At 45.7% G+C, this 15347-nt stretch overlaps 2 protein-coding genes across 4 annotated transcripts in view; one reads left to right on the top strand and one right to left on the bottom strand.

Moving 5' to 3' along the window:
- LOC104577404 (thymidine kinase 2) overlaps positions 1-15347 on the top strand; it is a 63070-nt gene that overhangs the window by 36674 nt on the left and 11049 nt on the right. The window lies entirely within an intron of this gene.
- CMTM3 (CKLF like MARVEL transmembrane domain containing 3) lies at positions 3498-15158 on the bottom strand. Of its 3 annotated transcripts, XM_088530841.1 has the most exons (5): positions 15002-15158; positions 8577-8732; positions 6721-6816; positions 5418-5535; positions 3498-3757 (listed from the first exon to the last, which is right to left on the bottom strand). In XM_088530841.1, the coding sequence occupies exons 1-5, from the start codon at positions 15107-15109 to the stop codon at positions 3723-3725; spliced, it is 513 nt and encodes a 170-aa protein (XP_088386967.1). In that variant the 5' UTR covers positions 15110-15158; the 3' UTR covers positions 3498-3722. The 3 variants fall into 3 exon arrangements, 2 of the variants coding, with proteins under 2 accessions (XP_088386967.1, XP_088386968.1); XM_088530842.1 differs by lacking the exon at positions 5418-5535; XR_015913714.1 differs by lacking the exons at positions 3498-3757; positions 5418-5535; positions 6721-6816; positions 8577-8732 and adding an exon at positions 11317-11483 and having other exon boundaries at positions 15002-15132.

The raw sequence follows: 15347 nt of genomic DNA on the forward strand, positions 1-15347 counted from the left end.
GAAAGGTGTAATGTTTTGCCAAGGAAAATCTTTTAAGTGTACTGTGTGTGCTGTCGCGTATACAGAACCTGACTCTGTTGTCCTTACTCAGGCAAAATTTGGACTTTGGGGACTGCAGGATCAGGTACTCATTTATCATCCTAAGCATGTTGTGATCAGTGAATTTGAAGGAATTGCACGTTAGCAGGAAGAGCAACAGATTGCAGCCTGCAGCAATTTCACTTCATTTTTGTTGTGTATTTTTGAGGTTATCTCAGTAAAACTGGGCACAAGATGAGCTGATAAAACGGATGCTTTCAGTCGAGATGGCAGCGCGCTGCACCCCCTGTCCTCCTGGCATCAGCTGGGACTCAAGGGCAGCGTCTGCCAGCTCTCTAGCTGCAAGCCCTGTTGTGGAGGCTGTAAACAATTTCAGAGGCAAGAAAAACCCCACACTTCTGATGTGTTTTAGACCAATAAGGATTTCAAGTATGCTCTGCACTTCTTTTCTGTTGGTTCTTGATGTTAAACAACACAAATTGAAGGATAGTAATGTCTTGCAAAATATGGTAGTCCCTGTTTTTAAAATCCTTACCATTATAGCATAATTTAAATGGTGTATTTATCAGTTTTAAATGTCATTTTGCTTGTCCAGTCTTTTGTATATGGGCACAGTAACTATTTGTAAATTTTTTTTAGTTGTCTTTTCCTGTCTTTTTGTCTTTCTGATATTTGAAGATTTGAGCTCTACAGATTTTCATGGTACTCTTCTAATTATGTCTTCATAGTGGTAAAAGTCTGTATTTTTGTATGTAGGGAAAATCGTAGTTTTCTAACACTTAATCTTGATCAATATAGTATGAAATCATTTGTGAAGGACTTCCTGTTTAATAAATGGATATATTAAAGTGCTCTAACATTGTCTTCATCTGTAAAAGCAACATATAAACCCTGCATTTCATGGGTGATAGGTTAATTATCTGATAGTGCAATTACTAAATGCATTTCCTATGCAAGGCAATGCCTTGTGCTTCGAAAACAAACACGTGCATTAAAGCAGAGCTAACAAGGGAGGAAACAGGACAGACGCAGGTGGTTGAACGGGTGTTACGGTAAGAATCTGCGTGGCCCTTTCAGACTCTCAAGGGATTCATGTCCACGTGGGGAGGCAGGGGTGGGACATGGTGGCAGGAGGGGTGAATTCCTGCACAAGGGCTCCCTGGGGAGCAGGGGGCTCCAGGGCTCCTGCTCGGTGGCCTCTGGGCAGCCGCTACCCCGGGTCGGGTTGGGCTCGTCTGCCCTGGGGCTGTGCGCGGGTGGTGGTTGTCAGCAATGAGCTTTTCTGTTGCATCCGTTGAACCCATCAAGACCAGGCCTCAGTGGAACTGGTGCTGCTTAAGAAAAGAGTTAAAGTGCTGGAGATGAAGGCAAATTGCTGCAGACATTGTAATCCGTGGTGTTTCTTGGTCAAAGGAAACTTTGTCAGAGTTGAATACAAAATAATTCTACCCAACTTTCAGACACTTAAACTTCCTTCCATCTCCTGGGAAGCAGCTGTCTCGCCGTTTTGTTTGCTACTCCTGTTGATGTTTAGTATTCCCACGTTGAGGCATAACTGACTGTTTTCAATTTGCTAGGTTTTCACAGTGCGAACGTAGCTGCAAAGAGCAAGCCCAAAGGGAAACGTTGCCAAATGTCAGCGCTGCAACTCCCGTGTCTACACTTGTACCTGAGATGAAGCTGCTCCTCGCAAGGCGCGCGAGCAGCAGCGCCGGTGCCGTGGTGCTGCGCTGGGCAGCCCGGGACGCCGCTCGGGGCACCATTCCGGGAACGCTCCTTTGGACTGCGTAGAGGCAAGGCAATAAAACGAGCCCTTGAAGTACGGCACGTGCACCCAGGATTTCTATTAAAAGAGGTTTAATCCAGCATGGTTTCTATATATGTTAACCATGTACTAGTTGCCAGCTGTGACATGCAATACATTTAAAAATAATAATACTACAAAATAACGAGTATAAAAATGAGTCCAGGTCCCCTGACATCACAGTCAGCGTCAGTAAAAGTTGATAGCGAAAAGAGATGTGTGGAGTTTCACACAGGAGAAGGTCTGTAGAGCTCTTCTGTAAAAGCAAAGACTATCACATTTGGAAGCACATTTTATTCTCCTTTTATTCCTTCAGTGGCTGGGAAACGCAAGTTGAAGAACCTGCCTGTTGGAGGTCTCCATCCATCGCCGGCTCTGCTTCCCAAGTACCTGTTTGCTGGTAGGTACCGGGTGTTTGCCCGTTAGCAGCCAGCTGCTAGCAGGACCTGGAAGGCACACGGTAATCTTGTTCCAAATGAAAATCTGCCTTTAATGTTTTAGCTCTGTTTTTCATTTATTCTATTAGTACCATCTGCTCTCACTTTATTTATTTTGTTAAAGCCACCTGTCCTGAGACTCTATTAAGTGTTTTTAATGTATAAGGTTTTCTCTGAAATAGACCTATCAGGTGCTGTGTATGAGGGACAGGCCATGCTTTTTACATGAGCAGAGTGCGCTTACACATGGGCTCAAATATTGCAAGTAGGTTTCTCCCCATGGAGAAAAACAAGTGTAAAGTCAAAAGGTTTTTTCCCCCAAATGGCTAAACCTAGGAGAGAGAAATCATGTCCTTTCAGACAAAGGAGAGTATTAAAAATAATAATAATTAAACAGGGGACTGGGAAAATGATTTTCACTGCAAAGATATTCTTTACTTCGGAGGTTGATGTCTGCATCTTCACACGGGGAAAGGAGCGTTGCCCTCCTAGGGCCGGGGTGTCCTGAGTTGTTCAGAAAACGTCGTCTCCGAACGCTCCTGGCGAGTGGCCCGAGGGCAGCGCCGCTTCCCGCTGGAGAGCTGGTCCCAGAGCGCGAGGGCAGGCAGGGGCCTCCTGCCGGAGCCGCTCCCGGAGCGCGATGGGACCCACAGGCCATGGAGGCTCTGGCCAGCCCGGCCCAAGGGCTGCCCGCCCATGGGGTCAGCGCAGCCTCTCCTGCTCTGCCCAGGGCCTCGGGCGAACTGCAAGGGTGGGATGTGATCCCATCCGAGCAGCTTAAAAAATGGGAATTAAATGTCCGATGAACCAGCTAACCTGCGGCACAGTTACGCTTTGAGGTTTGATCCTGGTGCAGATTTCCAGTTGTCATTTCTTTTTATCACATATAGGTGGTGGATATGAATGCATTGAAACCAGCACATTAGCTATAATCTGTGCCTGCAATGCTTGAACTAGTGGAATATTTAGACTTTTAAGAAATACTATTTGTTAGATAATCTAGAAAAATACAAATAAAGTAGAGGCATTCTCTGCCTCTTGGCTTTGGCACAGCAAGAAGTATAAAAGTTTTTAAGTGTTAAAGATTTGGAATTAAGAAAGCGTATTAAAAGCTCTGCTATAAAGTGGAAATGCTGTGTTCCTGTTTACTCAGTATATTCTAGAGCTGAGTACAGAAGAGAAAGGAGAACTGGGGTGTTTGTTCGAAACCAGACCTATGTTAGAGATTGAACTACTTTAAAATCATTAGTTCTGAAGGAGTGTTCACTGCTATTGCATAGTCTGCTCACCAACTGCCCTATGCTGTGGTGGTTCCATAAGCAGCGAGGTGAAAACAGGATACCAAGAGCGACCAGGGAAGTATCTCCATGGGCAGTACATTCAGCAAAGAGGAAAGTGCTTGGGCATCATCTTCCCTTCACAGTTCATTGCTGTCCTGCTCTTCAGTCGGAATCGGAATCAGAATCTTCTTCTGAAGCTTAAAAAAAAAAAATAGCAAAAATGAAAACAAAATCTCCACATCAGCTTTAGCTCTTGCTTACAGAGATCTGCTATTGTTTCTAGGGTGTGTTTCAGAGGATTGGTATATTTAGGAAGAAGGCTTGTAAAGTGACAGTGATGCAGCCTGAAATGGTGTTTCTGAGGGTTTGAGAAACGCTGCTGAGAGGAGCTTGCCCTCAGCCTGCTGCAGCGAAGAGGATGACGGTTCAAGCAGAAGGGGGTGAAGAGAAGTTGTTAGGGCAGCCACAGGGAAGTTTGCCTAAGAAGGGCTTCCTGTGCTAGCATTTTGCTGCCTGCTCTTGGGCATAGTTGCAGGCTGCCAACTCAAAGCGAGAAGTTTAAAGATGTTAGGAAATCCCGATGAGCCTGTGGGAGCACGTCCTGCCCAAGCCTGAAACCACGTGGGCAAAGATGCGAGGGGCTCGTGGCCTCGGCGGCTGGGAGCCGCAGCAGGAGCTTTGTGTCGAGCAGCAGCGCTGCAGGGCCCGGTCCCTCCGTTGTCAAATCACCGACACAGAGCTGCGTGGCGCTCTGAGCTTTGTGAGTTCATACATTTTTCTCTCTGTCTTCAAGCAAACAAACCCGAATCTTCGCCTGTTTGTATACCCTAGTCAGCCTGGTCTCGTTCTGTGGTCAGTTCCATTTGCAGAGTCGAGTTTCTAGTTTTTCCAACAGGCTGTTTCTGTAATTCTTCTTCCCTTAAACTCTATTTTTGGTCTAAAAGCTTACAAAGCATTTGTTAAAATGCTTCCAAACAAAGTTAAAAGCTTACAAAGCATTCAGCTGTCTACTCAAGTGCCTAGAAGAGGCTGTTAGCATTACTGCATACCCTCTAGGGTTCTGTGTGCATATCCTACTTGTTTTTATAAATTTAAATGCAATTTTTAGATCTGCCTTTACGCAATATGTAGTATTACAGGGGCATCATCTCTGATTTTGACTAGTACTGCTATGTAGGCTGTATTCTGACTTCACTAGCAATGGGTTACACCTTGAACATTTCTACACAAAGGCCGATCTCTTCAGCTGTGCCTAAATGGAGCGGCCTGATCGGAGCTGGTCCCTTCTGTAGCTCCTGTGTTAGAAAGAAATTGAGCAACTGTCTTGTTCCTGTTATGCAAAGTGAGGCCTCTAGATTTCAAGGCTACTTGTCCAGATGGGCAAAACTTGGTGCTGAATAAGTTGTAATAGCAGAATAAAGAGAAAAGAGCGATTGCGTATTAAAAACTGAAGCAATGGATGGTAATTAAGTTACTCAATGAAATGTTTGTTTAAAAAGTAGTGTTTATTTTTAGACCAAGACATTCTGATGTCAGGAAGAAGTCTGTGTGGCAGAGTAATTTTTATAATTGCATATAGGGACTTTCAAAATCAGATGCAACAAAGCTCCATGAGAAACTATACTTCAAATTCTCAGCTTGCTAGTATCTTGTTAACTCAGTAGAATTCCAGTTGTTTTGTATTAAGAAGACTAAGCAGCTTCATAATACAGAGTAGCTGAGGCATAGAAAATTTAAGTAACGAAGAACACAAACAGTTGTACTAAGTTTGAGAACTCCTGCACCCCTGTGAAGTGTGAAGTACAGGAAAGTCTCATGTTAGCTGCTTGTGTAGCCGGAATGGGGCAGGTTACCTACCGTCTGACTTGCGCCCTTCAGCGGGACTGGATGTGCCTTGTTTGAGAAACGTAACCAGGTCGTTGAAGGTTATGTAGAAATCAATGGCATACACTATTGTGGCAATAAATCCAAACACCTAAAATAACAAAATAATACTATCATCTTCAAGAGCAATTCATGTCAGCCATCAGTGACAAACCAGTATAAGCTTAACTGAAACAAGAAAAATTGTTGGAGAAAACTTGGGCCTGATTTTGGACTGTGCCCTTCCAGAAAGGAGATGGAAAAAGAAGGGCTAAGCCCTGTGAGCCATTGACATCTATGGAACTATAGATAGCCCAGGAGCCCAGCTGCTGCAGTTGCCCTAACAGATGTTTCTGTAGCCCTTCCTGGGGCTAATGTGGCACGTTATGACCCGTGTCACTGCCCTGGCCTGGAGCTACAGGAGACCCCATTTGTGTGTCTCCAACGCGCTGCTTCGCGTGGCGGCGTCGCCCGTGTTTCTCTAGAAATGTCCCAGCCTTTTAGGGCTTGGGTCTTGTTTCCCCACTAGATTGCAAGGGTACGTGTCTATTGCAGAACAAAATGGTTTGAGATACACTGTTTCTGGAGTGACCTATTTGGTGTCAAAGAACAAGTAATCTAGCAAAAATAGGCAATTTTCAGTCAAATAAACTAAGTGCTGCATGTTATGTGCCATCTCTGAACACAGTAACACAATTTTTGTGTTGAACACAAGATCTTTGTATTAAATTATGTGTGACTTTGAATTCCTTGGTAAAGGCTGCTGGCTACCAGTACTGGATAATTTTCCCATCTATTTTTAAAAAGTATTATGGAAATTTTGTTTATATTGCATATATTATTCATGCTTAGAGTCAAGTTGCGGATAGTGAGGCAGTATCTTATTTCTGAACACTAAATGCTAATGATTAAGGCTCTCTCCTGGATGGTCTCTATACTGGAGACACTCTATTTAAGAGTAAAATTATGGTGTTTTTGTTTCAACTTATCTTGGTAAAAGTGTAAAGGCACAAGACTAAAATGGCTTAAAATATTTTAATTTACACTGTACAGAGTAGTTAGACTTGGTTCTTTTTTTATTTAGTTATTTTTTATTTAAGATTCTTGGTGTTCTTTTCAAGAATAGATAAATGGATATGGAGGATGAGAACTGATGATCATTGATATAAAATCCTTTTTTCTAAAATGGACCATTTGTTCTTCTTTAGGCAAATCTCAATCTAATTTTCAATTAGTAAATTGAAGAAACTTATGTCTGTGTGCAAAATACAAAGGCAGAAAGCTCATGTCTACTTACTCCAGCTGCTTTAGAGGCTCCATCAGAATATTTTGAGACAGCAGCAATTGAGATGGCAAAGTAAATAATAGCAGCAGTGACGCACCGCAAGAAATCCTGTAAAATGAGAGATGCCGCTTTGTCAGATTAGCCACATTATTCCAGCATACAAACTCCTCCAAAAATAATTTTACCAATGATGATTAAAAAGCTTTGATGTTATCTCATTGGACTTGCCCGATGTTGGGCTGTAACTACTGTCTGATATTTTGTAGTGAGTGAAATTGTTCATCTGGGAAATATTTATAAATGAGAGATGACTGGAGTCTTGGCATTGGCTTCTGCGCTTATAGACGTTGGTATAAATCCTACTTTTATCATGCTTGTGTCAGGCAGACCTCTCTTCAGACTGGGAAAGGACATCTTTCTGTTCTGTTTCCTGTAGAATACAGTAAGGACTAATGAAATGTCTTAGAAAGTTTCATCTTTAAACAGAACTCCTTTGGTACAAAGTGCTCTTGGAAGAGTGTGCCCCTTTTTCTGGAGAGAGGGCAACACTGAAATGTGCAAAGTGTGGGCTTGTTTTGGCACTTTCTCTTAAAAAATTAGCACTCTCTGTAGGGACTAATCATTTAGGAACTGAGCATTTTGTTCAGTGTAACACACTAGGCAGAGAGGATAGTTTTGTGGCTGGCACTTTGGTTGTTGCCAGGAGGTGCCCGTTGCTGCCGTAGCCGCGCGCCGCTCGGGCTGAGGCTGCGGCTCCCCGGGCGGGCCGGGCCCTGCAGGGCTGCAGGGGTGGCCGGAGCAGCAGAGCGAGCGCTGGCCGTGCAGTGGCTCTCAGGGCAGGTTACCCTGTGAGCTGGCAGGATCGTGTCTTGGCTTCTGCTCACAGTTAATTTTTGGCCTTCCCAGAACAGATGGATCAATAAGATACTGTCCTAAAACACGAGTCCTACAAGAAACTTCATTCCTCTGAAGTCACAACAAGGTCAGTTACCTATATTTTGAGGCTGGAGTATCTGGATATAATAAACATTAAAGTGTTTGTGTGTGCGTGTGGTAGTTGAGGAATCAGATACATGTTTACACTAGGAAATCAATGTAACTGAGATTACCAGTTGCAAATCACACAAACTCTGTGGCTGCTATTGTTTCAGTCCACAATAGGCTTCTCCCATTTTGTTTTCCTACGCGAAGGGCTGTAATTCAAGTCTCATTATGACAAGCTATTGCTGCACATCCAAATGAACTGGATTGGCATTTTCGAAATAATCTGTACTGCTAGGTAAGAGCTGCCTTCCTAATCTAACTTTGAAGCAACAGAGACATCCAGTGGCCAGTTCGGAGCAGTCGCCTGCAACGCAAAACCTGCCGGTTTCCTCAGGAATAGCCAGTGATCTGTGTGTGAAGGAGCCGGCCACAGCTCCAGGGCTTGCCTGCGTAACAACCCCGAGCCATTTGTTTCCACATCCCCGTGACTCTGGAGCTGCACTTCCCATTTGGGAATTCCAAAGCATTTTAGTAAAGTATACGCATTACTTTATAGCATGCCTCGGTTTCCCCCTTTTGTAAGGGCTGCACTACAAAAACACTCCAGCACTGTTAAGACTTCAGGTTAGGCTGATGCTGCTGGCTTTGGAAGACTCAGCCCTAAGCCGTTTGTCCGGAATAATGCACAAGTTCTGTGCTCTAATAACAATGTGCTTTCTGTCAACACCTAGAAAACTAGAGACTGTAGCACAACGTGATTTAAATGACTGACTGCACTATTTTTATCAACAGATAATATAGTTTCAAATCTTGTATAGTCCCTTTACTCATATTACCTCATACTGTACAGTTAAATTTCTTTTTGCAATTCATATTTCACTTACCGACAAAGGCCAGTAGAGTCCTTTAAACTTCTCATTAAGCTTAGAGGCATAGGCAAAGAAAAGGAACAGTGCCAGCAGAAATTCCAAAAGCGGTGCCATCATGAAAGAGGCAGCTGAGGACGCAATGTAGCAGATAAAGATGATAAACGACAGCACCTAAAGCACAAGGGAAAACACTAGTTATTTGCATGGAATAGCAAAGCCTCAGGCAGCTCTGGGCAGCTTGGAAGCCTTATTATCCTTGCATGTGTCTGTGCTGCTAGGGTGGTGAATCTTGTTTCCTCCTTTTTCTTCTGGGGCCAAATGAATTCTCTTGCTTAGCACAGTATGAATTTAAACAGTCTATTTACTTCAATGCATTGAGACTGCCTTTGCAGAGAGCTTCTGTGGGGTTACACCTCTCCGAGGCAATGATTTGCCCCGGCTTGTAGACCACTCTGACCACCCAATTCTGCACATGGAGCCGGGTGTCCCCAGCAGGTGTGCGGGGCTGCGAGCTGTCTAACACGGCAGCTGCCGACCGCAAGCCAAGTCATTGCTCAGATAGCCCGAAGAACCTCCCTATTCATCTTGGAGTTTAAAGGAAAAAAAAATCTACCACTTATGGATAGAAAAGTCTTAGAGCTAATTAATCTCTGTTTTCTGTCTTTGTTTTTAGCCTTCCAATGTAGACTGCCTTGTTTTAGTAATATTTAAGTGTTTTGCAGCGTAATAATGTAGATAACATGCAGTAGATTCTTTATCTCTATGCTGTTTTGTAATCTCTTCAGCTGGCTTAACCCCAGCCCGGGACACTCAAGGCTGCTCTCAGACAGGTAAGGTCTGACCTGGCTCTTTTTGAGTACGGTAGGGGAAAGGAAGGTCAAGAGACAAATTTCACATATGTAGTTTGTGATCGCTTTGATCTCTGTGCTGGCTGACGGGTAACACAAGTGCTGCCTTTGAAAAGAGAGCAAGATTTCCTATTGGTAACGCTGACAGTCCAGCTTGTATCCAGCTCCAAATCTGGACTTTGGACAAAAATTAGTTAATTACAAATATATTTTAAATGTCACTTAACTCCTTGCGGTTCTCAGGTCATAGAGAGATGGGCTAAGTAATACTAATTACATCAGCAACTTTCTGTGCCAAGGTATCTGAATATGTAGGAAAACTGGTAAGACCTTTTTTCTAGCAACAGCTGCGGCTCTGGCCTAGCTAGGCCAGATGTTAAGGCAAGGTTCTACCAAGGCTGTGTGGGGTTTTGTTGTTGTTGTTGAGATTTCCCTCTTCCCTTCTTTGTTTGCAGCTGGTCCTTTTAAGCAGCAGTTCCTCTCACGCCGGTATTTCTGCACTCGTGAAACAGAGGCAATAGGTTGGATATTAACTGTGAGCACTGCTGCCGCCTCCAGCCGCAAAGACACTCGTCGGGCTGCGTTGGCGTTTGCAGCTGCCGGTTCCTGCCCGCTTCCTCCCCGCGTGCCCTGGGCCCGCTGCGCTGGTGGCCGTGAGCACAAAGCGCTGCCCGGAGCCCGTGCGGGGCCGCTCGGCTGCGGCTGCTCCGGGCGCAGCAGCGCTTCTGCTTGCCTTCAAAATATGTCTGGCCTTTTAATTGCAATGCTACCAACTGGAACATTTGATGTCATTTCAAAAACTGGTATTTAAGATATACCCTTCATCGATGGCACAAAAATTGATGCTCCCTTTTGTACTTGCAGATATAATGAACACTATTTATTTACTTTTCCTGATCTTAACTCTTCGAGGTAAACATCTAAGGACTGAAATGTTGTTCTAAATTAACTTGAAGCAACCTTGAGATTCTAGCTTGATCTTACAGCTTAAAGGCTATTAAGTGATGTGCTGCCAAACTTGTTTCACACCTTCCTCAGTAGTTGAGCTTATAAAACTGTGTTCAGAGAAAGGTCAACCAGCTGCGTCTTGTCATTTTTCCTTTCTCTAACAGTTCTCTCTGTCTATGCTAAGAAGAGTAAGAGGCTCAGCCCAGTTACTAATTCAGTTCTAGCACTTTCAGATTCAAACTTCTGCTTTGGGTGGGGGGAGAGCAGGAGGAGGACAAAAAAAAATCACACACACACACACACAAAGTGTTTTATCAGTTTTGTTAATTTGTATTTAAACTGTGCCTCCTCTGCCCCCAGGGATTACATCCTCATCACCAACAGCAGGAGCCTGAACAGAAAGTTCTAGTGCACAGAGCAGGATCTCATCATAGTCAGGAAAGGGTAAGATTAGAGAGAAAAAAAAAATCTGCTGAGAAGAGCCCTGGCTTTTCACTGAGCATCTTTTTTTTATCACCATTGGGAATGTGCCTACTTTTTCAAATAAGTAGTGTATTTTGAAATAGTTTTATCCCAAATAATAATTACTTAATCTTGTATTCCCAGGCTTATTAAATTGTTAATAGTAATAATTCTGAAAGCCAGGCATCACTGTGTAAGTGGGTCAATCCATTCCAGGTATAAAATACCATTCGTTAGAACGGCTTGAAACCAACGTGCTCCATAAGGGAGGTCTGCAGCAGTGCTGAGCTCAGGGGCAGAGCACGAGGCCTTTGTGAGCCCAAACACCCCTGCGATGCCGGGAAAGCCGGGCACCTCGCGTGCTCCTGCCTGCGGGAAAGAGCAACGTGCTGAAATATCTTAACAAGAGGCCAGGGCTGATCTTGGACAAGTGTCTGCTGCTGTTTATTGGCAGAGGAGGAGTAAATCGTTTAGAGGTCTCTGCTGTTCAGTTATGTCCTCCATCGTGTTTGTCGTAGAGGTGAAGTTCTCCTTGCCCACAGAACCAGCTGCAGGCCGTTCCCCCAGTACAGACCTGGTGGAGGGCACTGGGCTCGCGCTTCTTCAAAGGAGGCTTTACACAAAGCAGCTCAAGTTTCAGCTATGAAGCTCCCTTCAGAGAAGACTGAAAAGAAAGGAAAAGACAGGCAAAGAGAAAGAAAACAGGAACAACGATTTCTACATTGGTTATGTCGCCACACATTGCACATGTTGAAAGACAGCCGTGTTTATTTGTACGGTATTTCTATGAGAAAATCTGTAGTGCCATTGCATAGTGGCTTCAGGGATGGGGAATAAGGAGACGTCAATTAAAATAATCACCAGGACAGTCATGGGGGCTTGACTGAAATGGCTGGGATGAGAGGCTGAATGCACAAATGGGATCTTCTGGTGGCAGGTCTGAGTGTGGCTGTTAAATGGTTCCAACATAGGGCAGGAGAACTGAAAAATAAATCTCTTGGAAGGGAGAACACAGCATGAATCCTATACTGACCTTCAAGATGGTAACTTGACTATTTGGGAAAAATCAGTAGCTTAAGACAGGAGTGTTTTAAAATGTATGGAAGAAATAATGGATGTAGGGAGGAGAATGAAAAGGGAAAAGAAACTAAGGAGAAAAATATTAACCTGACACAGAAAGAGGGACAATTAAAAAGGAATGATCAAGACAGGAGGAATAAATAGGATCAGGAGCAACAAAGCATATACGTCTATTTGATGTTACAGTTTCCTTGTACCAGCCTAGATGGAATAAAAAATTAGTAATGTAGGAAGATCAAAAGGAAAAGGGGCAGGGGAAAAATCCTTCCTTCTCTGAATAAAATTTGAGATCATAATGAGCTTCTAGCAATGATTAGCTTCATCACCAGTTTAACTTGTTCTGAATGAAGTATTGAAATTCCCAGAATTAGTAGCCCATGGAGCAAAAATTATATCTGAATATTGTGAGTAAATACATTTCCCCTTTTTAATAAAAAATATGTGTAATGTTATTGGGGGGGGAAAAAAAAAAAAAAAAAGTGTTTCAGCAACCTCATTCCGTACCAGTGCAGAGAGCTCGCAGGGCCTGGCAGCCCAGCTCCTCTTTTGGCTGTCTGACTCCCTTGGGATGGGCTGGTGCAGAGCTGCAGGGAGCCTCTGCTCTGTGAAGAGGGTCAGGTCTTTCCCTCCGGCCCTGTGCTAGGCCAGGTAGGTTTTACTGGTGCGTTACACATAGTGTAAGAATTCAGCCTCCTTGTCTGCGTGCTGCCAGGACTGAAGGTTTCTGTTGTCAAAGAAAGCCCAGATTATCTCCTGTTGTTTATCAGCACATTGAGCAGTGGGAATAGGAAAGGGAATAGGAAAGGGTGAACGTGGCAATTGTCTTAATTTACAAGGTTTGAGTTAGTCTGTTTAGCTGTTTGTGACAGCTAAACTGACAATTTGCCAGCTGCTTCTATTGAACAAAAATCATGGCTTTTATAGAGCTGCTTCCACCAAGTACCTCACCCTGGGTTGTGGGCACTGGCTGAGGCTGACTTTCGTTCCCTTTTTGCCACAGAAAGAGAAGTAGTATAACCCTCCACCCTGGGTAAGATATTTGTGTGTTGCTGCTTTCCTCTGCTGATAACTTTTTTTTTTACTGTATAAGCAGTTTTCCTTTTGAGTGTTGAAAGAATGGCTAGACAGTTTCTGTAGCTGAGCAGGGAATCTCTAACCTACCTACAGACATGTTGGTATTTGCATGACCTACAAGACTCATAACTAAAGCATATTTCTTGTGACTTGTCAAGCTGCTGAATAATAATATGATATTCATCAGCAATACTGAGAACCCCATTATGACTATGAGTAAAATACAGTATTCAAGACTTGTATCCCATTAATGTAACTTGCATATGCTTATGCAAAACCCCTCCCAACATTTGTACTATGTTAAAGCACAAGAAGCAAACACTCAGGAAATACAAAGCTGAACTACAGAATTAAACTATGCTATCCTGGATTCATCTTCAGTCATTTGGCATTCTCTTTAATTGTTTGTGGACTGGATTTATTGAGGCATCTGTGTTGTCCTCAACAGTTTCTTCTGGTAAAGCTGACACAGGCAGAGGGGAACTGCTGCCAGGAACTGCCACGCGACGCGTGCGGGCCGGCCTGCGAGGCGCGCTCGGAGAGCTCGCGCTGCAGCTCCCACTCATGGGGCGTTAGAGCGGCTGTTAGCCAAACCCTCAGTAGCCCCGAGTGGCCTTACAAAGAATAAACCCCTGTGTTGTCAAGACAGAGCAGTTTTTTATTACCCCAAGGAAGTATAATCAGTGCTTCTCTATGACAACAAAAGGGAGAGTCTGATCCCATGACCAAACCAGTGCTCCTCAAATACGTCATCTCTCATGCATGTTGAAAAGCCAGGCTGCCTCAAAATCGTAATTTGCTGGCTGTAAGGTTGTATAAGAAACAAGAATTTATGCAAAAAGCGCAAAGTTAGTTTCACTTTACTGTCTTCTAAGGGGAAGCTTTTTTTCTTTCTTTTTTTTGCCAACAACAGCTGTTTTGTAAATAATAGGGTGGAAGAGGGGTGGATTTACCTGGAATTTAAAAGAATTCCCAGTGGAGCTAATAAACTACAAGATCTATAACCATGGAGCTTAAGGCTTTTGTTCCCAGTCACGGGATTCATCCTCGCTTCCTGAATACCCAGATGCTCTTTCAAAGCCAGTCTCTCCTTTCCTGGCTGTTTCACCTCTGCTACCCCAGGCCAGCGCTTGGGCTACAACCTCGCAGGGGTGTCCAGGGAGGAGGCCCGTTCAGCCGCTTGTCTGTTACCTCCTTGTCCATAGGTTATAGTGTATGGCAGCCATGGACCAGGTGTACTGCCTCCTGGCCACTATTGCCTGTCCTTTCTGTTCCCTGAATTTGTTTTCTACCCTGAGCTAACACACAGACGCCAGACACACATTAAAAGCCTAACTAGTGCCCCACATTCCTGACCATGGGGTTGGGCTGCCTTGCTATTTTGCCTGTGCCCTGACTCCTAAACAGTTGACACACCAGCTAAAACTGCAGAGATCTTACTGCTTGTATTTCTCACTGTTTCTACTACAAATGATGCCACAGAAACTCTAACTTCAATCCATTAACTCCCCTGCAACACAACCCTGGCTGCCGGATGCCCTCTAACGAGGTGGGTGGCTTTTCTGTCTCCTGGCAGGCGCTGCCGCCTGTCAGACCCCGGGAGGCCCTCAAGCGCGGCACCGACGAGCGAGCGGCCGCAGTCACGGCCCGCACGGACCCGCGAGCCCGACCCACGGGCAGCCCCGGCGCGCGGGAGGGAGAGCGCGCGGCTGCCGCTGCCGCGGGAGCCCCGTGCCCGCGCCCCGGCTGCTGCCAAGGCAGCGGCAGCTGCTGGGAGCGCGGGGCAGGGCGGGCGGCGTGCGGGGCTCCCGCTAACGGGGGTTCTGGGGCTCGCTGCTCGGTCGCCCCGTGCCTGGCGCGGAGGGCGCCGAGGCGGGTGCCCAGGGCCGGCTGGACGCTGCGCGTGGGGGAAGGCTCGTCCCGCGCTCTGGACGGCCGGGGGGAGGGACGTGTCTCCGGCAGCGGCAGCCTGACGCCCGCAGCCCCCCGCGGCCCGGCCCGCAGCCCCGCCGGGCGGCCCGGCCTTACCGACTCGGCGAGCAGGAGCTGCCCCTTGCGGGAGCGCAGCAGGTCGCGGGGCGGCAGGAGCGCGCGGAGCCCGGGCGCGGGGGCGCCGTCGGCCTCGGGCTGCTCCATGGCCCCGGCTCGCGAGCAGCGCCTCCAGCCCGCGCGCCGCGCCTTTTTTTTTTTTTTTTTTTTTTTTTTTTTTGTTTCCTCCCTTGAAGGAGGGAAGCGGAAATCCTGACACTGCGGAAACGTGAAAAAAAAAAAACCGTAGCAGCATCCCCAAAGCCGGGGCGGCCCCGCGCCACAGGCGCCCCGCAACGGGCGGTAACGGGCGGTAACGGCCGCCGCGCCACGCCCGCGCCTCAGG

Source organism: Tinamus guttatus, unplaced genomic scaffold (assembly GCF_059628265.1).
Source record: "Tinamus guttatus ecotype Peru unplaced genomic scaffold, ASM5962826v1 Tinamus_guttatus_pri_ptg000389l, whole genome shotgun sequence".
In the NCBI taxonomy this organism is placed as follows: domain Eukaryota; kingdom Metazoa; phylum Chordata; class Aves; order Tinamiformes; family Tinamidae; genus Tinamus; species Tinamus guttatus.

Coding starts and splice junctions, on each gene's coding strand:
- CMTM3 (XM_088530841.1), bottom strand. CDS start 15,109: ATGGAGCAGCCCGAGGCCGACGGCGCCCCCGCGCCCGGGCTCCGCGCG. Junction 8,733..15,001: donor AGCTCCTGCTCGCCGAGTCG/GTAAGGCCGGGC, acceptor CTTGTGCTTTAG/GTGCTGTCGTTTATCATCTT. Junction 3,758..5,417: donor TGAAGGGCGCAAGTCAGACG/GTAGGTAACCTG, acceptor TTTTTTTTTAAG/CTTCAGAAGAAGATTCTGAT.